This window comes from Corylus avellana, chromosome 6 (genome assembly GCF_965113065.1).
Source record: "Corylus avellana chromosome 6, dhCorAvel1.hap1.2, whole genome shotgun sequence".
Lineage (NCBI taxonomy): Eukaryota > Viridiplantae > Streptophyta > Magnoliopsida > Fagales > Betulaceae > Corylus > Corylus avellana.
The window spans coordinates 23,423,883-23,446,285 of record NC_142495.1 but is presented as its reverse complement, the minus strand read 5'-3'; the positions used below and the strand labels follow the sequence as shown (position 1 = coordinate 23,446,285).

Here is a 22,403-nt window from a genome sequence, read left to right as displayed (position 1 = left end):
ATGGCAGCACAGTACCTTCCAACTAATTGGGTTGGATATGGATTGTGGAGGATACGTGTCTGCCATGGATAATGACAGAAGCACAACTTGAGAAGCATGTTTCTTAGTTCTCAAACTAGAAGGAGTTGGCGATTGTATGTGTGATCCATGAAACGCACCACCAATTATTTTAGGTATAAGAGAAGTGTGAAACACAACATGCTGCTAATAATTATACGTCAATTACAACTAAAATATTAGAAAAAGCAACCTTTATAAGATTATTGCGGCCTTCCACTCAAGTGAGAATATTATAGCCGTTCACATGACAATATATATATATATATATATATATATATATATAATGAATTCCTACTGTTTGCAAGTAGAACACTTTTGAAAAGGGAAGGCTCAAAGAGCTCAAAGACTAGGCAATTAAAGCGCGGTTGCGTAAGGCTTCAAAGATATAAGATATCCTTCAATATCTTAAAAAATAGTATTAAAATGGCACTTGAAAAATAAAAATCCCTAGTGATAAAAATAACATTAACTATCTCGTAAAGTTAAACTTTAATATTCTTACAAATATATGAAATACGATTAAAAAGATACAAAGAAATGGAAAAAATAGACCGTTGATCAATACATGATGACAAAGGTGGTATATATATTGGTAGTGGTTTATGATGCAACTTCCAACTTGTCACAATCATGTCTCCTTACCAGCAAATGATAAAGACAATTGATGAGATTATGAAAACGGTAAGGGCTAAGATACATGCATTTGGATTCACAAAAATAAGCTGTTCAAATTGTTAAATAGGTTTCTTATATACTTTCTCACATTAACTGTAAAATTGTTAATAATTTGGATAGCTAATTACTATGAATCTCAATCTTAATATAGATATCTCAACACGTGCACTGTGATCGATAAAGGTGACAATGGTATCCGAACCATTTTCCATAATATCATTGGCAGCAATGCCTAGAGAAAAAAATGAAATACAATCACACTTCTCAAAATATTTTGTAGTGGTGGTATTATTGTCGGGATATGATGGATTGTGAATGGTTGGGTTTTTGTGAATTTGTTTATTTTTATTATTGATTAATCTAGATTTTCATTTTGGTAATTTATTTTTTCTTTACGGTTCGTTTCGTTTTAAACTACATCTATATATGGAACAAATATTTAACATATTCCAATTTTTAAGGATCAAAAATTTATTCCCACATGATATTGGGTAAAGAAATATGGTTAAAATGATATAATAAATATATTTTTATATTTGGTTAATTGAGTGAGGAGAAGAAAATTGGTTACCGACAAGCTTTTAAAGACTTTTTGGATGAATTATAGTCAATAGATCCGGCCGGTAGAGCAGATTATAGGCTAGTTTAATTAACATGATAAACACAAGCAGCACAACCAGTTACCGAAAACATTAAAGAAGTCAAAAGTTTAATTTTCAAACTTTATTCTAACCCATAGCTTGGGAGTTGGGGCGATGAATTGGCCTTCGTTCCATTCGCCTTTAAAGGGAAGAGAGTGTACAATCAAAGCACATCAAAACACAAAATATATATAAGAAAACAATATATATATCTCCTTGAAAAAGTTGTGGCCATGGGCTTGTGTGGGAAGCTTTTGCAAATCATAGTCGGTGGAGTGATCATATTTGCAATTGTTGCAGCAGCATCTCCGACGTCCAACCCTGGTATATGTTGTCACTTGTCACTATTATACAAGCATCTACAAAGCTCTATTAGTGAAACTCTTCAAACAAAGGTTATATTTAAAGAAAAAAACTTTTCTTTTTTATTTTTTATTTTATTTTTTTAATTTGGAGAGTCACTTTTAAAATAAACTAAACATACATCAAACTCTCTACATTTTTCTTTATTGTAATTAAGTATTTTTTTTAAAAAAAAATCTTTCTTTGTTCTTGGTAGATGAGAGAGAGAGGGAAATGAATAAACTTGATAGTGAATTTGGAATATGTGTTTTCAAGAAGCTTTTGGCCTTCTCTCTCCATTTTTTCTCTCGTTTTAATTTTATGCAGATTGGGTTTTCAAGCTTGAGAGTGGATTTGGGATATGGGTTTTCAAGCAAAACTGACACAATTTATTTGTTTGTTAGGAGGAGCCAAAATATTAAAGGGGCACCACTCTTTGATTTCCGACAAGGCTGCTCTGTTGGCATTCAAAAAAACCATAACACTCGATCCAAACCCCACCCTTGCTAACTGGGACGAGGCTGTTGATGTTTGCAACTTCACGTGTGTGACATGCAACAAACAACACCACCGTGTAGTACAACTCCAACTGAGTGGCACTCAACTTGTAGGCCTGCTTTCACCCTCCATTTCTAATCTCACTGGCCTTCGTAAACTGGTGCTCGTCGACAATTACTTGTTCGGAAGTATTCCGCCCGAGTTTTCATCCCTTCGACATCTCCGACATCTCCGGCTCGAGGGAAACAATCTACGTGGCTCAATACCACACTCCTTAGCCCTTCTTTCCAAACTTACTTTGTTACATATTAAGCGAAACAACATAAGCGGTACACTTCCACCTACCTTATTCTCCAACTGTACTTTGTTAGACAACATTGACTTCTCCGAAAACTTTCTGACAGGCAAAATTCCAGACGAGATTGGAAACTGTCCATCTCTTTGGAGTGTCAATCTGTACAATAACCAATTTACTGGACAACTTCCTTTGTCTTTAACTAATGCTTCACTTTACAACCTAGATGTGGAGTACAATCATTTTTCTGGTGACCTGCCTTCAGAGTTTGTAAGGAAGCAGCCTGACCTTCTATATCTCCAATTATCATATAATTGGATGAAAAGTCATGATGACAACACCAATCTTGATCCATTCTTCACTGCCCTTAGAAACTGCACTGATCTAGGGGAGCTTGAACTTGCCGGCATGGGCCTCGGGGGGCAATTGCCGATTTCCGCCGGCCAACTTCCTGTCAACCTATTTGTTATTGGCCTACAGGAAAACCATATCTTCGGATCAATTCCTCCAAATTTAGGCAAACTTTCCAACCTTGTAATTCTCAACTTGACATCCAATCTTTTAAATGGAACCATACCTGAAGAGATGAGTAACTTGTCAAGTTTGGAACAGCTTTTCTTGTCACACAACTTTTTCCCTGGCTCAATTTCTTCAGCATTAGGCAAGATTCGTCATCTGGGTCTACTAGACCTATCCCACAACAAATTCTCTGGTGAAATCCCAGCAAGTTTAGGAAATTTGGTTCTACTAAATTATCTGTTTCTCAACAACAACCTTCTGTCAGGAACAATACCTCCAACTTTGGCAAAGTGCACAGAGCTGTCCAAGCTTGATTTATCATATAATAGATTGACAGGAAGAATCCCTACAGAGTTTTCAGGTCTGGGTGAGATCAGAATTTTTATAAATCTTTCCCACAATCATCTTGAAGGGCCTCTGCCAATCGAGCTTAGCAAGCTGGAAATAGTGCAAGAGATCGATCTCTCTTCCAACAAACTTAAAGGAACTATTTTTCCTCAGATATCCAGCTGCATTGCGCTGAGGACGTTAAATCTCTCAGACAACTCCCTCGAAGGGCATCTTCAAGAATCCATGGGGGAACTACTAAACCTCGAAGTCCTTGACGTTTCAGGAAACAACTTATCTGGGAAGATTCCAGTAAGCCTCAGCAAAATTATTGTGCTGAGGACGTTAAATCTCTCAGACAACTCCCTCGAAGGGCATCTTCCAGAATCCATGGGGGAACTACTAAACCTCGAAGTCCTTGACGTTTCAGGAAACAACTTATCTGGGAAGATTCCAGTAAGCCTCAGCAAAATTATTGCGCTAAGGACGTTAAATCTCTCAGACAACTCCCTCGAAGGGCATCTTCCAGAATCCATGGGGGAACTGCTAAACCTCGAAGTCCTTGACGTTTCAGGAAACAACTTATCTGGGAAGATTCCAGTAAGCCTCAGCAAAATTCAGACACTCGCCTATCTAAATCTTTCCTTCAACAACTTTGAAGGGTCGATTCCCACTGGTGGCATCTTCGATTCGGTAACAAATATGTCCTTCTTGGAGAATCGCCGACTCGACAGGACAGTATTAGGCAGAGTTGCTGGCATTCCAATTTGCCATCGAAAGAGACGTTGGCTTCATTCACGTGTGTTTTTGATTATATTCTTCTTGGGAATGTTCATATCAGTAATCTTATCAACAATATGTTGTGTGATTGGGTTCCGGCGCTTTAGAGTAATGATTCTCTCTCGGAAGACTGAACCAGTCAGCAACCAAAATACCCCAGAACTAATGTACAATTTCCCAAGAATCACCCATAAAGAATTATCAGATGCAACGGCAGGATTTGATGAGTGGAGTCTGATTGGGTCGAGCAGCCATGGACGTGTCTATGTCGGAGTTCTTCCAGACGGAAGAGCCATTGCAGTCAAGGTATTAAATGTGCAATCTGGAAACTCAACAAAGAGTTTTACCAGAGAATGCCAAGTCTTGAAGAGGATCCGTCACAGGAACCTGATAAGGATTATAACAGTATGCAGTCAACCTGATTTTAAGGCTCTGGTTCTTCCATATATGGCTAATGGCAGCTTGGATAGCTGTCTGTATACGGGTTCAGATTTGAGTCTTATCCAGAGGGTGAACATTTGCAGTGACATAGCTGAAGGGATGGCCTATCTGCATCATCACTCCCCTGTCAGAGTCATTCACTGTGATCTTAAGCCAAGCAATGTTCTTCTCAACGATGACATGACAGCTCTAGTTTCTGATTTTGGGATATCAAAGTTGGTTATGACTGCTGAAGGGGGAAATGGTGGAGCTGTTGAAATGGGAAACTCTAGTACTTCGAATATGTTATATGGATCTATTGGTTACATCGCACCAGGTACATATTTCTCCCTTGTCTTTGCATTTCGATGTTAAATGTTTTTAATTTTTCAATTTTTGGTAAAATATAAAATGGTAGTCAAACCGCAAACAAATTTGGTTGATCAGGAAACCTTATTTAATCCCCAAAAAATGATTTTCATTTTATAGAATTGTAAACTTTTTTTGAGTTTGAACATTTCCTCATAGACACTTGTCGTAATTCATTCTCCGTCAACGGTGACCGTCGTCGCCATCATATGTGTCCGTTGATGATGTAGGACGATATGTACCTATAATTTTGGTAAAAATGAAAATAAGTAAAATAACAAAAATAATATTGGAGTTGCGCATGCGCTGCTTGATCAGAATTTTATCCGTTTTCGGACGACGAAAGTACAAAACGAAATATTATTACGATTCCCGCTGATTGTCAATTTTATATTAGGATTTTATTTTATTTTATTAGAATTTTATTTGTAGAATATTTAATATGATTTGGACTTTATTTCATTTTCTTATTAGGATTATATTTGCTTTGATTATTTTCTTTTCTTTATTATGATTATGTTTATTTTCTCTACAAGTATGTCTCATCTATATAGGCTAGCTTATATTGTAAAACATAGATTCATTGAATTATTATCAAATCAAAGAATTTTCTCTCAAAATTTTGTGGAGTTTGTGTTCTTTTCTTAACCTGTGGGTTTGAGCTTTTCTTTGGGTAGAAGACGAAGACGCTTCTTTTTGCAGAATCAAAGACGTTCTTTGGTTAGTCACTTTAGTCTTCCACTACATCAATTGAGGTCTATGATTTCGCATACCAGCTAAACGACTAGAAATTGTTTTTCGTTGAAAATATTTTGGGACAAATATAAAAAGGCCCCTCAAACTAACAATTATTTGCGATATAGCCCCACAATGTTCAAAATGTACTAAAATAGCCCATCAAACTACCAAAGTGTGTCAAAAATGCTACAACTTTTTTTTTTATATATTCTTATAATACCACTATTCTTTTAAAAACTAAATAAAAAATTAATTAAAAAAAAACTAAAAAAAAAAAAAAAAAAAACCAAAGGGCGAATAAATATAAAAAATATTTTTTTTTCGAATAAATAAAAAATTAGTCAATGTAGATGGCTTAAATTATAAATCGCTAGTGCAGTATAAAAAATATGGATAAATGAAAAATCAAATGGTTGGCTCAACTGGCAGCCAACCCTTTCACTTTTTTTTTTTTTTTTTTTTTTAATTTTAAGAAATTATTTTTTTATTTATTAATTTATTAATTTTAGTTTTTAAAAGAATAAGGATATTATAGAAATATAAAAAAATGTGGCATTTTTGACATATTTTGGTAGTTTGATGAGTTACTTTAGTACTTTTTTTATCATTGTAAGACTCTTTCAAAAATGATGGTTAGTTTGGTGGGCTTTTTTATATTTTTCTCAAATATTTTACTTCAAAACAAATAGAGCCTATGAAAATTTAAATGAAAGACCGAAATTTTTTTGATTATTTTTACTGGAGGCATAGATATTTTCTAGAACTAAGGTAGATTACAATTGATTTATCTCGACCAACAGGCTCCCACTGTCATGTTTGTGTGCACTAAAATTTGTTTTGCACTATCTTTAATTTATACCACTTGTTTGAAAGTTACTGAAAATAAAAAGCTTTGTAACATTTCAGAGTATGGTTTTGGATCAAACCCATCTGCAAAAGGAGATGTTTACAGCTTCGGGATTCTAGTGCTTGAGATGGTGACAAGAAAAAGACCAACAGACAACATGTTTGATGGTGGGCTAAGCCTGCACAAATGGGTGAAGAGTCATTTCCATGGAAGGGTGGAAAGAGTGGTAGATCCTTCTTTGGTGGAAGCTTTAAAGGATCTATCCCCCGAAGTAAAGAAAATGAAGGAAGTTGCTATTGGAGAGTTAATTGAGTTGGGTATTCTTTGCACACAGGAGTCCTTATCAACTCGGCCTACAATGCTTGATGCAGCCGACGACCTGGATCGGCTCAAGAGATACCTTACTGGGGACACTACAGCAACATTCGCCTCTTCTCTTGGAATTTCATCTTCCACTTTCGACGATGACTAACACTTTCTCTGTTTCTTGTACATACATTCTAATGCCATTTATTTTGTGATTTATTTCTGCCATTTCTGCATTATCCATTCGAAAGTAAGTAATGCTACATACATTCTCGCCCCTACATTTTTATTTTCAAACTCTCAACCGTGATCGAGTAAGAATGTAATTTTAAAAGTCATCTTAAAGACGGTAAGAATGAGACCGTGAGAGTGAGAGTGTGGAACATTATTATACATGATAAAAATTGAATCAAGTGAATAATAGGTCTAGTTACGTGTTTATAATTAGATGCTTTGCAGACAAAATCATTCACATATCACTGGTCCAGTAGTTTTTGCTGCAAAAGAAAAGAATAATAGATTGCTTCACGGTGCGTTACAAAGTGGCCATCTTTAGAACAATATTTGCCCCCACCAAATTAGTGTAGTTGTTGTGCATTAGGTAACAACAAATTTGCTTCATTATAAAATAAAGCTCAAATATGATCTATTGTTTTAGGAATTGGACCAACCGTAAGGCCCAAATCCCTATAATTATAACAGATCCGAGCCCACTATTGGGTTCTGTCCCTTGAAGCCCACAGCTAATTGGGGTCCGTACTTCAATCCAAGTTCTCATTCCTGATCGAGAAGAAGTCAAAATGTGAACATAATATTCGGGATACGACTCTACTTTCCTTAAAACCCAAAATCCTATCGTCAGCCCACCAGATCTGAAAGTCAAAGGTAATATCAATGCTATACCCTGAGTCCCACAATGATAAGCTCTCTTGTCTATAATGGTTCTCTTTTGCAGGGATTGCTTTGTGGCCAACTAGATATTGTCTCAACAATTTAACTACTTTATATATATATATATATATATATATATATATATATATATATATATTGTTGATGACAGTATTTCGAGGGGTGATATGGCACTTAGTTCGAAGAGTCGTTGGTCTGCAAAAAAAAAAAAGCTGTCGATGATGTGCCGGCGGATAGCTCTGATACGTAAGTCAATATTTGTAGAAAGAGGATAATTAAGCAATGAGAGCTTGAGAGAGATAGAGAGTTGTGATTACCAAACAATTGAACTGGAGCTTCTCTTATATAGGCATCATCCAGCAGTTGTCACCCCAGAGTTCTCGGCCCCACGTGCCCAAGGATCCACGTGCACAATGCTGGCGAAGTGGATCATGGGCTGTGGGTTACTCTACGATCATGAGATAGTGGCGTGTTTTAGTGGGTGGCTCGGCCACGTTTGTGTTGGACGTGGGCTCCCGAGTTATCCTTGGGTGCACGTGTCTCGGTTTGGCACTGACAACTGGGCCATGTCCTGATGAACGTGAGAGCTTTGCTTGGGCGCCGCATGTATCATACGTTCGTTAATGAGCGTGGGTTTCCTTTACTTTCCGAACGTCCATTATACCATCATTGGAAAGATTGTTATTTCCTCGATGGGCTAGCCACTATATCTCGGTCTGGGCCTGTTTAAAGTGAACTTGCCTTTGGACTAGTCCTAGAGGCATGTTGGGCTTTATGTGGCCGATCCATGACCCAATATATATATATAATGGCAGCACAGATTAAAAGTGGTGATGTCGCACGTCATCTATTAAAATCAGAGTGCCTTCATCCTAGGCAGGGCCAACTCAATGTATTTTGGGGCCTTAGGCAAAACTTTGAAATTAGGCCTAAATTTTTTATTTTTTATTTTTAGGTAACAATTTCTTTTTTTTAAAGTCAATTTTTTTTTTTTTAAGTAACAAATATATATATATATATATATATATATATATATATATATTATTTAAAAATTCTTCTTCTCGCTTTTTGAGATGCAAAATTTCTGATTAAGTTTTTATATTCAAGATTTTCTAATATCTTTTTTTCAATTGATAATATGGCTAATCCATTTAATCTGTCTCGTGACATTGTTGATCTTAGGTAGGATTTTATCAGATTTAATTTTGAAAAACTTCTTTCTGCAGAAGCAACTGTAACAAGTATTGTCAATAAAATTCTATAAGCGATACATGCATTTGGAAAAGAATCAAGTCTTTTTATATATTTGTAGCAATAGAATTAGATACATCAATAACATTTTCATTATCTTCTAATTCTTTTTGATGAGTTTCTTGTTCATTTATGAGTTTTTCACCTAAATTATCCTCAATATTTTGTTTATTGCTAATAACAAATTTATTTAGAACTCCTCTTTGAGATTCAATCAATTTGTCTACTCTTCTCTTCTTTTTTATTTAAGTTTTTTCATATCCAGATATATATTTTCTAGTAGACATGCTTAATTAAAAATACTAAGAAATTAAACAAACACGATTTATCAAAAAAAAAATTATGACTATAATAAAATAAACAACAAAAATAGAACAATAAAACTTGATTTGGCAAAGGAATTATGAAGCAGTTCTTGGAGATAGGATAGGAGACTCGGTCACTCGGAGTCGGAGAGGAAGAGAAAATGATGAGATAAGCAGAGAAGAAAAACTCAGAAAATAGCAAGCAAAGGGGAGAGGTAAAGTGACAAATAGAGAGACTCTGATATTTAAAATGTTCAGGGTAACCTTACTAGGCTGACAGCAGTTTATATTTTTGGCTCTTGACTTTCCCTAGATAGCTAAATAATAAATAGAAAATAAATGGTAATATTTTATTTCTGACGAATACATTTTCTCACCAAAAATAAAAAATTTCCGAAAAGAGGCTAAAAGGATGACTGCATGATTTTGGCGTGTACTGTAGCGTCAGGCTTGTAGAGCTCTAGGGAATTGGCATGTAATAATGTAAGGCTTTAATGCTTTGTCCCTTTTTTAATTTATTTTTTGAATTATTTTTAAAATTTATAGTGGGCTTATTAATTGGGGCCTTATTAAATTGAGACCTTAAATTTTGATGAAAGTTTTTTTTGGGCCCTATTAAAAAAAAATTTTGGCCTTCAATTTTTTGTTTGGTCCAAAATAAATTTTTTTTTTTTTTCCAAATTTTTTTTAACTCAAAATTTTTTTTCTTTTGGGCCTTATTAAATTGGGGGCCCTAGGCGAGGGCCTAACTCGCCTAGGGCCTGAGCCGGCCCTGATCCCAGGATGGCTAATAACTGACAACATTTTGGTAGCATATGAGACATTACACTTGATGCACACCCGAATGTGGAGTAAAGTGGGTTTTATGAGTATAAAACTAGACATGAGTAAGGTGTACGATAGGGTGGAATGGGCATTTTTGGAAGCAATTATGCACAAAATGGGTTTCCCCCCACGGTGGATAAAATTAATAATGGCTTGCGTAAGTTCAGTTACATATACCATCTTGGTGAATGGACAGCCAGTGGGACAAATCCGACCCACGAGAGGGTTGAGACAAGGGAATCCTCTTTCCCCGTATCTCTTCCTTATTTGTGCGGAGGCACTTAGTTCAATACTTGTTAGAGCGGAGGAGAATGGGGTCATTACAGGTGTGCCTACTTCAAAAAAAGTCCCTGGGTTAAGTCATTTGTTTTTGCGGACAACAACCTATTATTTTGCAAGGCTAATTCGGTGGAGTGGAGAAGCTTCTCAAGGATTTTGGAAAAATATGAAGCTGCTTCGGGGCAGAAATTGAATAGAAATAAAACCTCTATATTTTTCAGCCGTAATACAAGTAGTGAAAAGAAGGAGGAGATCACCCGACTCTCGGGTTTACAAGCCACACAACGGTATGAAAAATATTTGGGACTCCCAACGTTAGTGGGTAAATCGAGATTGAAGGCTTTCAAATCTGTTAGAGACAAAGTTTGGGGTCGGTTGCAGAATTGGAAGGTTAAATTTTTGTCTCAAGCAGGAAATGAGATTTTACTCAGAGCTATCGTTCAAGCTATCTCAACATATTGTATGAGTGTGTTCCTTTTACCTGTCACATTATGTGAGGAGATTAATAAATTTATACAGATATTTTGGTGGGGTCACAAGGAGAATACCTCTAAAGTTCACTGGTGAGTTGAGAGAGGATGGGGTCTCAAAAGATAGAGGAAGTTTGGGCTTTCGGGATTTGGTCATCTTCAATAAAGCATTATTGGCCAAGCAAATATAGAGGCTTCTCCAATCACCAGACTCTTTGGTTGCTCGAATTCTTAAAGCAAAATATTTCCCTAACTGCTCTCTGATTTGGAGGCACAAGTGGGAAAGCGTCCCACCTTGGCTTGGATAAGCATGCTTGCAGCAGAGGAAATAATAAGGAAAAGGACCATATGGAGAGTGGGGAATGGAAAGAATATCAAAGTGTGGGACAATTGCTGGATTCCTAAACCAATCTCCTTCAAGGTGCAATCTTTTCAGGACCAGTTCCAAAAGAAACACAAGTTGCTGATCTCATTGATAGTGAAACTAAGGGATGGAATGTGTAACATCCCCAGCCCGCTAAGGCTGAGTTTGTCACTTTTCTTCTTACTCAGCAAAAGTCTTTGCAAAGATCTATAAGGTCTATCAGAGTACTTAATTTTAAAGGATACAATCAATGTATAAAACATTTTTCAAGAGATTTTATTACAAGCGAAATTAGGAAACATTAAACTTTAGTTGAGGAATATCATATTATTACAATAACTGATATGAAAAGACTTAAAAGTTAATAATTATTTCCACCCCCATTCCGGCCTCCTATTCCAGCGTCCTTTCTATCTGAAAACAAGAAATAAAACTGAATGAGCCCAAAGAGGCCTAGCAAGTAAAATCCACAACCATAAATAGTTTTACTCCTTGTTCTCAGTTTTAAAAATCTTTTTCAGAAATAAATATACATTTAGCCATAATAATACATGTATGTACAGTTGCATCTCCCGTAGCATATACATACTATTACCTTTAGTAATAAATCATCGTCATAAATTATCTTTATAAATCATCATTGTAAATCATCATAGTATATCATTGTTGAAATTATATTATCATTTTCTCATATTATGGCCCATGTACACTGTTACCCCTGTGTACGAGGGTTGCGGGTCCTTTGTGACCATGGCACTGAACTGAGGCCTCAGCCATGCCCCAACCGTCAATTAACTCTTTCTCTTGGTGCACTCAACGGTCTGTTGATGGAATACCACCTTCTGGCATAGCCTCCTTCAGTGGTTTTGCCTCCATCCGAGTATCGGTACCGAACTCATCTCATCTTATCTTGGAGCCAAAAATACTCTCCTCCATACATGTGCCCTCATTTCATAAACATTTAACTCATTTCTTGTACTTTTCTTTGTACTTCTTTTGATGCATCTTAGAGCAACATGTAGGAGAGTTTATCATCATTCTTCTTTCTTATAATCATCATTATTTCTCAACTTTCTTTCCTAAAAAATGTAAACTTTTCCAAATATAAACTTGTTGTACTTAGAAAGCATTTAAAGAAATATAAACTTTCTAAATAATTCTTTTAAAAATCCTTCATACATGCAACATATCTCCATGACAGGTAAATAAAATAATCATTTACATTTTGATACAAGAATGTATAAATAGCAATACATAAAGTAATTTTAGAAGAGGTAGTGAATTTACTTACTTCTAGACTGAAGCTAAAAGTGGTCTGAAGGATCTAGTTGCTCCAATCTGACTAACACCACTAGTATATCTTTTGAAACTAATTTCTCGAGTCCGTTCTCTCTCGTGTTCTTTCTTTCTTGCAACGCTTTGTCTCGCCATTTCTCTCTCTGTTTCGTGTAAACACTTAGAGAAAGAATAAAGACCGAGTAGAAAACGGAAGAAGGAAGAATATGTGGAAGAGAAGGGAGAGGAGTGGTGAAATTTGTGAAGGGGAAGACCTCTATTTATAGGAAAAAAAACCAAATACTATTCTACCTTCCATTTTACTATTCCATCTACCAATACTATTATACCTACATTTATCCACCTACAATTCCACCCTCATTTTACTATTCCATCTACCAATACTATTATACTTACCTTTAAACATCTACAATTCCACCCTCCTTCTACCAATACTATTTCTCTTACCATTTACTATCCTATTATTTCACCAATTACCATTCTCTAATTATCATTCTCTATAACACCATAAATTTCTCAAAATCATCGGCTAAAATAACATCATCATCAAAACAATCCATTTAAATAACTTTGAAAATTCTGGGGCGCTACAGAATGGGCATCTTATAGACAGCATGTTCGATGGGGAAAAGGCAGCCATAATAAAAAAATATCCCACTTAGCCCTCTGCAGCCACGAGATCGGTTAACATGGAGGAGCACTACAAATGGGGTCTTTTCTGTGAGAAACGCCTACCATATAGAGGTTGAGAGAACAGATGTGCATAAGGGTGAGTCTTCTAACCAGACAATGGTAATGATGTGTGGAAGGCTTATTGGAGTCTTCAGGTCACTAATGCTGTCAAGATGTTTTTATGGAGAGCTTGTCACAATTTACTCCCCACTAAAGCAAATCTGGTACGGAGAAAGGTGGTGGAGAATGCTCTATGCCCAATATGTCTTAGAGAGCAAGAAATAGTGGTTCACCTATTATGGGAGTGTGCATCGGCTTTTGACATTTGGAGTGGCAGCCCGTTAAGAAAAGCCCAAATGTCGGAATGGATTTTTGCCATTTGTTTGCTCCAATTCTGTCTCGGTGTGATGCTACAAAGGTGGCATTGTTTGCTCTGACAGCCATAAGGATTTGGCTCTGGCGTAATGACGTGGTGCATGGAGGCCTATTTACGCATCCCTCACAAGTTCTACGAGAAGCAAAACAAGCTCTGGAGGATTTTCAGAGAGTCAGTGATGGGCAGAGAGGAATTGCAAGGCAACCTAGTGAGCACATACCCGCTATCTGGAGACCACCGCCAATGAATATGATCAAAATAAATTGGGATGTGGCTTTGAACAAAAATACAGGTATAGTGGGACTGGGTATAATTGCACGCGATGACAGAGGGCGTTTTTTGGCGGCCTGTGGTATAAAGAAGAAGTTGTCCCTATTGCCGGTGGGAGCTAAAGCAATGGCTGCCCTCTATGTTGTGATGTTTGGGAAAGAGAGAGGTCATGTGGATATCATTTTTGAGGAGGATGCTTTGCAAATCGTAAATGTGGTAAACTCCCCAGTGTAGTGCGATAGTCTCTTTGGGCACTTTGTAGAAGATGCAAAATCTCTTATGGGCAGCGTGGGTTATTCTTGTTTCTAACATGCGGCGAGGGAGGCCAACTCTGCAGCTGATGCAGGCTGTAGCATAGGATTGTGGTGAACAAGAAAACAGCAAGTTGAAGGGGTAAATATTCCTAAGAGTGTGAGACTATCACAAGAATTAAAGAAATCTTCTAAACAATAGAGACTATCTACGCTTTAAGGGAAAATAATAAAGAAACTCAACTCTAAGTAATTCTTATTAAGCAAACTCAATAATAATCCAAATCTAATAATCAAAAACTGAATTGTTAAAGGCTATAAGCATATATTTATAGCCCAAGACTCCTAGTCCTAAGATAACAATGAAATAAAATTAATTTAGAAGTCTACGAAAGACAACTAAACCAAATAAAAGACTAACAAAGAAACCTAATTCAAATAAAGACTGAAAGAAAAGATAGAATAAATGACTAACAAAGAAACCTAATAAAAGACTAAAAGATAAGATAAGATAAGCCTTGAATTCCAATCTACATCATCCTCCCAAGGTTGGAGAGAATTCGCCTTCGAATTTGGACTATTTTTTCCACGGTCCTTTGGGTGCCCTGTCAACTCATTCCATTCTCCATTCCTTAAGATCAAGACAAGGCAACACCCCACAATAAGTGTGATGCCCTTTATCTTCGAAATATCTTGATGGTTGTTGCGAAGTCCCCACACACCACTTGGCAATTCTTCGGATTTGCCGTACTTCTCCCTTCCACGTGCCATGAAAATCTTCAAATAACTAGCAATGACCCCGTCATTTTTTGATAGAACATTCCCCTCCGCCAAATAGATCTCATCACAAATTTGGTTAGAAGAATTTGACAAAATAGCATCTATCCCAATGAAATCAACATAGTCAATTGGCTCAACACTAAAATCAAAGACTTTATCTTCGGGGCTCTTATCAAGCACATGATATGTAGAATTGTTGTCAAAAAGTGCAAAACTATCTGAAAGATTTACCTCTTCCAAGGGTTCCTCTTCTTCACGAAAAGTTGCAAAACTCTCCGAAAGACTTACCTCTTCCAAGGGTTCATCTTCTTCATGAAAAATTGCGATACTCTCTGAAAGGTTTACTTCTTCCACTTGTTCTCCCAATTCTTCAAGCTTTTTAGGACTCTTGATGTCGTGTGGATGATTAGGAACATTAGATGCCGACACTAAATCAAGTTGAGGTTGAATTTCTCGCAATGATGGCACTGCTTTTGATAATTCTGCTCGGACCATGTTGACAAATCTTCCCAACAGCTCCTTTATTGGCCCCGATACCACTCCCTTGATGCCGCTTTCCTTGTCCGCCATCTCTTACTTGGCTACAAAGGATTGACCATCCCCTTGTGAAGGTTTTGGCTCCACCCATGGGCTATGTAGCAACGCCAATCTGGTTTTACCCAACATGAAGCTGTACGTGTTCTTTGTTTCATTATGGATAGCAGCTTTATCATCTTGCTATAGTTTGCCCAATAACAGGTGACATGTCTCCATGTTGACCACATCACACCACATAGTATCCCTATATTTAGCTCCAATAGAAAATGATACTAAACAACGTTTAGAAACTATTACATTGTTTCCTTTCGCAAGCCATTCTAATTGATAAGAAGTAGGATGTCTCTTGGTCTTGAGCCCTAGCTCCCGAACAGCTTCCTCCGAGACTACATTCATATCACTCATTGGATTGGTGACAAGCTTGGCCACCTTGCCTCCTATGGTGCATGTAGTCTGAAATTGTCGGTACGTACCTCCAATGTATCGGGACACCGATTGATGCTTGACCTTCGCCATCTCCCAAGACACCTTTTTTTTGTAGGTATTTTCTATTTTTTCTTTCTGGATGTCGAGCTTGACGCCTGCATCCCGTGATATAGCATGGGCTTGTGCCGTTGGAAAATCCTTCCGCACTCCGTGCCCCGCATAAGGATTGATAGGTTCACCCTTGACGATAAATTTGTCTTTCGCCCCCGCGTATCTCGGTTTTGGTTGACGACGACGAACGCTCGGACCATCCATGTCAGCCAAGTGATCGGTAAGGACCCCGTGTTGGGTGCATGCACGCCCCTCCTTTCTCACGGTTAGACCACCAAACGTCTCCTCCATGTGCCGCAAACGAATCGCAGGTTGCTCCTTACGTGCCGCCTCTATGCACACGTGCACCTCGTTCATGTTTGCAAAGCGATTGCTCCTCCCCATTTATGGAAAGTAATTGAGCTCTGATACCAACGGATGCAGCGTAGGATTGTGGTGAACAAGAAAACAGCAAGTTGAAGGGGTAAATATTCCTAAGATTGTGAGACTATCACAATAATCAAAGAAATCTTCTCAAATAATAGAGACCATCTATGCTTTAAGGGAACATAATGAAGAAACTCAACTCTGAGTAATTCTTATTAAACAAACTCAATAATAATCTAAATCTAATAATCAAAAACTAAATTGTTAAAGGCTATAAGCATATATTTATAGCCCAAGACTCCTAATCCTAAGATAACAATGAAATAAAGTTAATTTAGAAGTCTACGAAAGACAACTAAACTAAATAAAAGACTAACAAAGAAACCTAATTCAAATAAAGACTGAAAGATAAAATAGAATAAACGACTAACAAATAAAACATGTCACCATGTCAATATGGTGGCATCAAATCCCATCTTATATTGATGGTATTGTCAGGAAGGAGAGCTTTCTCTTCTCCTCTTGATTTTTCTCTTTATGAGCTCAATAATATTCTATAGATTCCCTTTCAAAAATATATATAATGGCAGCACAGTAGCTTCCAACTTGGGAATGTGGATTGTGGAAGATACGTGTATGCCATGGATAATGACAGAAGCACAGCTTGACAAGAGCATGTTTCTGCTATAAAGGTGTTGGCGATCGTAAGTGTGTACCGCACCACCAAGTATTTTAGGTAAGAGAGGGGTGAAACACAACATGCTGCTAAGAATTATACATAATTAATTACAACTAAAATATTAGAAACTAAAAGCAAACCTTTTTAGAGTATAGCTGCCTTCCACTCAAGTGATGATAATATAACTGTTTCCATGACAATATATATATATATATAAAATAGAAAAAATATATTTTACTCTCTAAAGTTTCACCTCATTTTATAATTTGGTCTCCAATATTTAAAAATTGATAATGTACTCCAACAAAGTATAAAAAATTTGCAATGTGACCCATCCGTTAAAGATTTTCGTCTAATTTAACCGAAAATTTCACACATGTGGCGCACGTGCATTTTTTTTTTTTTTTAATCTCTGATTTCCAAAAGTGCCACATATTTTTTGATGGAATTCCAAAAATGTCCATAATTAAAAAAAAAAAAAAGAAGCAAAAACAAAAACAAAAACAAAATCAAGAAAAAATAATAATAATAAAATTTCGGGGTGGCCAGAGAGGTAAATGGGGTGGCCGAAACCACCCTAAAACCCATTGAGGGACGTGGCTCAGCCACCCCCAAATTGCCAGATTGGGGGTGGCGATCCACCCCCACGACCTATGGGGTTGGTTCAGCCACCCCCAAGGGGCCAAATGGGGGTGACCAAAAGCGCACCCCCCCCCAACCAATATGGTCAAGGGGTGGTCGAGCCAACCCCATATGGCAAAGGGGGTGGTTAGGCCACCCCCAAATGCCAACCCTATATATTGTTTTTTTTTGTTAATTTGGCCCATGAGGGTGGCCGGAGCCATCCGGCCCAATTTTTTTTTTTTTTTTTTTTAAAGGTTTAAATAATTTTTATTTTATTTTATTTTGTTATTGTGAGAATACGTGTCTCATTTGTGGCCATTGGATTTCTTTAAAAAAATTCTAGCCATGAACTGGATATCAATGTTGGGATATGATGGATTGTGATTGGTTGGGCTTTTGTGACTTTGTTTATTTTATTATTGATTTCTCTAGATTTTCATTTTGGTAATTTATTTTTTCATTTCGGTTCTTTTGGTTTTAAACTACATCTGAGAACAAATATTTAACATATTCCAATTTTTACGGATTCAAAGATTTATTTGATATGTGGGTTTATGCTATTGAGTAAAGAAATATGGTTAGATAATCTTTTAAAAGACTTTTTGTATGAATTATAGTCCATAAAACCAGCCGATAGAGCAGATTATAGTTAGGCTAGTTTAATTAACTGACAAACACAGCACAACCAGTTACCGAAAAAATTAAAGAAAACTTTAATTTTTATTATAGAACACAAAAGTTTTTTTTTTTTCAAATTTTATTGTAATCCATAGCTTGGGGCGCTGAATTGGCCTTCGTTCCATTCGCCTTTAAAGGGAAGAGAGTGTACAATCAAAGCACATCAAAACACAAAATATATGAAAACAATATATATATATATCCCTGAAAAAGTTGTGGCCATGGCCATGGGCTTGGGTGGGAAGCTTTTGCAAATCATAGTCAGTGGTGTGATAATATTTGCAATTGTTGTGGCTGCATCATCTCCGACGTCCAAGCATGGTATTGTCACTATTATACATGCATCTACAAAGCATTTTTTTTTTTTAAAAAAAAAAAAAAAACAGAGTTATTGACAATGAAATAGAAGTTGGAGGGGTATGAGTGCTTTTCACTAGGTTCTAATTAGTGAACTCTTCAATCAAAGGGAAATCAACAAACTTGATAGTGAATTTGGAAAATGTGTTTTCAAGAAGCTTGAATTTTTTTTTTTCTCTCGTTTTTCTGCAGATTGGGTTTTCAAGCTTGAGATTGAATTTGGGATATGGGTTTTCAAGCATAACTGACACAATTTATTTGTTTGTTAGGAGGAGCCAAAATATTGAAGAGGCAGCGCTCTTTGATTACCGATAGGGCTGCTCTGTTGGCATTCAAAAAAACCATAACACTCGATCCAAACTCCGCCCTCGCTAACTGGGACGAGGCTGTTGATGTTTGCAACTTCACGCGTGTGACATGCAACAAACAACACCACCGTGTAGTACAACTCCAACTGAGTGGCACTCAACTTGTAGGCCTGCTTTCACCCTCCATTTCTAATGTCACCGGCCTTCGTAAACTGGTGCTGGTCGACAATCACTTGTTCGGAAGCATTCCGCCCGAGTTTTCCTCCCTTCGACATCTCCGCCATCTCCGGCTCCAGGGAAACAATCTACGTGGCTCAATACCAGACTCCTTAGCCCTTCTTTGCAAACTTACTTTATTACATATTAAGCGAAACAACATAAGCGGTACACTTCCACCTACCTTATTCTCCAACTGCACTTTGTTAGACAACATTGACTTCTCTGAAAACTTTCTGACAGGCAAAATTCCAGACGAGATTGGAAACTGTCCTTCTCTTTGGAGTCTCATTCTGTATAATAACCAATTTACTGGACAACTTCCTTTGTCTTTAACTAATGCTTCATTATTGTACAACCTTGATGTGGAGGACAATCATTCTTCTGGTGACCTGCCTTCAGAGTTTGTAAGGAAGCAGCCCAACCTTACTTATCTCCAATTATCATATAATTGGATGAAAAGTCATGATGGCAACACCAATCATGATCCATTCTTCTCTGCCCTTGGAAACTGCACTCATCTAGAGGAGCTCGAACTTGCCGGCATGGGCCTCGGGGGACAATTGCCGATTTCCGTCGGCCAACTTCCTGTCACCCTATCAGTTATTGACCTACGGGAAAACCTTATCTTCGGATCAATTCCTCCAAATTTATGGAAACTTTCCCACCTTATAAATCTGAACTTGGCATCCAATCTTTTAAACGGAACCATACCTGCAGAGATGAGTAACTTGTCAAGATTGGACCAGCTTTTCTTATCACACAACTTTTTCCCTGGCGCAATTCCTTCAGCATTAGGCAAGATTCATCATCTGGGTCTGCTAGACCTATCACACAACAAATTCTCTGGTGAAATCCCAGAAAGTTTAGGAAAGTTGGTTCGACTAAATTCTCTGTTTCTCAACAACAACCTTCTCTCAGGAACAATACCTCCGACTTTGGCAAAGTGCACAGAGCTATACAAGCTTGATTTATCATATAATAGATTGACAGGACGTATCCCTTCAGAGATTGCAGGTCTGCGTGAGAACAGAATTTTCATAAATCTTTCACACAATCATTTTGAAGGGCCTTTCACAATCGAGCTTAGCAAGCTGGAAAATGTGCAAGAGATCGATCTCTCTTTGAACAAACTTAATGGAACTATTTTTCCTCAGATATCCAGCTGCATTGCGCTGAGGACGTTAAATCTCTCAGCCAACTCTCTTGAAGGGCATCTTCCAGAATCCACAGGGGAACTACGAAACCTCGAAGTGCTTGATCTTTCACGAAACAACTTATCTGGAATGATTCCAGTAAGCCTCAGTAAAACTCAATCGCTCACCTATCTAAATCTTTCCTTCAACAACTTTGAAGGGTCGATTCCCACTGGTGGCATCTTCGATTCCGTAACAAATATGTCCTTCTTAGAGAATCGCCGACTCCGCACGACAGTACTAGGCGGAGTTGCTGGCATTCCAATTTGCCGTCAAAAGAGACGTTGGCTTGATTCACGTGTGTTTTTGATTGTATTTGTCTTGGGAGTATTCATATCAGTACTCTTATCAACAATATGTGTTGTGATTCTCCCTCAGAAGACTGAACCAGTAACCAACCAAACTACCCCAGAACTAATGTACAATTTCCCAAGAATCACCCATAAAGAATTATCAGATGTGACGGCAGAATTCGACGAGCGGAATCTGATTGGGTCGGGCAGCCATGGACGTGTGTACAGGGGAGTTCTTCCAGACAGAACAACCATTGCAGTCAAGGTGTTAAATGTGCAATCTGGAAACTCAACAAAGAGTTTTACCAGAGAATGCCAAATCTTGAAGAGGATCCGTCACAGGAACCTGATAAGGATTATAACAGCATGCAGTCAACCTGATTTCAAAGCTCTGGTTCTTCCATATATGGCGAATGGGAGCTTGGATAGCTGTCTGTATACGGGTTCAGATTTGAGTCTCATCCAGAGGGTGAACATTTGCAGTGACATAGCTGAAGGGATGGCCTATCTGCATCATCACTCCCCTGTCAGAGTCATTCACTGTGATCTGAAGCCAAGCAATGTTCTTCTCAACGATGACATGACAGCTCTTGTTTCTGATTTTGGGATATCAAAGTTCGTTATGACTGCCGGAGGGGGAAATGATGGAGCTGTCGAAATGGGAAACTCTACTGCAAATATGTTATGTGGATCTATTGCAGGTAAATATTTCTCCCTTGTCTTTGCATCTTGAATGTTGGTTTGTTTCGAAATAAAATGTTTTTAATTTTTCGATATTTCAAAAAATTTCTAACGCAGAGTATGGTTTTGGATCAAGCCCATCTACGAAAGGAGATGTTTATAGCTTCGGGATTCTAGTGCTTGAGATGATGACAAGAAAAAGACCAACAGACGACATGTTTGTTGGTGGGCTAAGCCTGCACAAATGGGTGAAGAGTCATCTCTATGGAAGGGTGGAAAGAGTGGTAGATCCTTCTTTGGTGGCAGCTTTAAGGGATATATCCCCCGGAGTAAAGAAAATGAATGAAGTTGCCATTGGAGAGTTAATTGAGTTGGGTATTCTATGCACACAGGAGTCCTCATTTACTCGGCCTACAATGCTTGATGCAGCCGATGACCTGGATCGGCTCAAGAGATACCTTGCAGGGGACACTACAGTAACATATCACTGGTCTAGCTAAATCAGAGATTAGAATGATATTGAAATCCTACAGTAAAAATATATGTTGTTAGAGAAAAGTTTGTAAGCATTTGCCCCCCCCCACCAAATCAACGTAATTGTTGTACTATGTAGTGGTTACTGTTCAAACGTCACACTTGACATGTGAATAATGTCGTTTGAATAGTAACATTATTCAAACATCACTGCTTTATATATAGTGTCGTTTGAACAATCAAATGTCGCATTTGGTAACTTTTTTTCCAAACATCAATTTTCTGTATTTTTTTTTAGTGTCTCCTTTAGGATACAATAAAGACCAAATTCAATCTATTGTTTAACTACGTTATGCACAAATGAAGTTAAACCCAAATACCCTCAAAGATACTATTCTTATAAAGAGATTAGAAATTTGTTTATGCAGTAAGCATTAGTACCCTGTTATGCAGTAAGCATCTCATTCTCGTGCACACACTTTTTCTCGCAATTCATGCCTATTACTAATGGTTAACTAATCTTAACCGTTAAATTGCACTAAATCTAATAAAGCCAAAAAACATCAAAGTAAATCTATTCTTAATTTTGAAA

General features: G+C 37.3%; 3 protein-coding genes across 3 annotated transcripts; all 3 read left to right on the top strand.

Annotated features, from left to right (window-relative positions):
* Positions 1-1,609: 1,609 nt before the first annotated feature.
* LOC132188016 (putative leucine-rich repeat receptor-like serine/threonine-protein kinase At2g24130) lies at positions 1,610-6,983 on the top strand. Its single transcript, XM_088517674.1, has 4 exons — positions 1,610-1,700; positions 2,123-3,557; positions 3,843-4,894; positions 6,571-6,983. The coding sequence occupies exons 1-4, from the start codon at positions 1,610-1,612 to the stop codon at positions 6,981-6,983; spliced, it is 2,991 nt and encodes a 996-aa protein (XP_088373800.1).
* A 6,569-nt stretch (positions 6,984-13,552) lies between these two features.
* Positions 13,553-14,068, top strand: LOC148585052 (uncharacterized). The gene has a single exon (XM_088517673.1). The coding sequence runs from the start codon at positions 13,553-13,555 to the stop codon at positions 14,066-14,068; it is 516 nt and encodes a 171-aa protein (XP_088373799.1).
* A 4,439-nt stretch (positions 14,069-18,507) lies between these two features.
* On the top strand, positions 18,508-21,837 carry LOC132188015 (putative leucine-rich repeat receptor-like serine/threonine-protein kinase At2g24130). The gene is made up of 3 exons (XM_088517672.1): positions 18,508-18,607; positions 18,913-21,357; positions 21,455-21,837. Exons 1-3 carry the CDS (start codon positions 18,508-18,510, stop codon positions 21,835-21,837), a joined length of 2,928 nt encoding a protein of 975 aa, XP_088373798.1.
* The last annotated feature ends 566 nt before the right edge of the window (positions 21,838-22,403 follow it).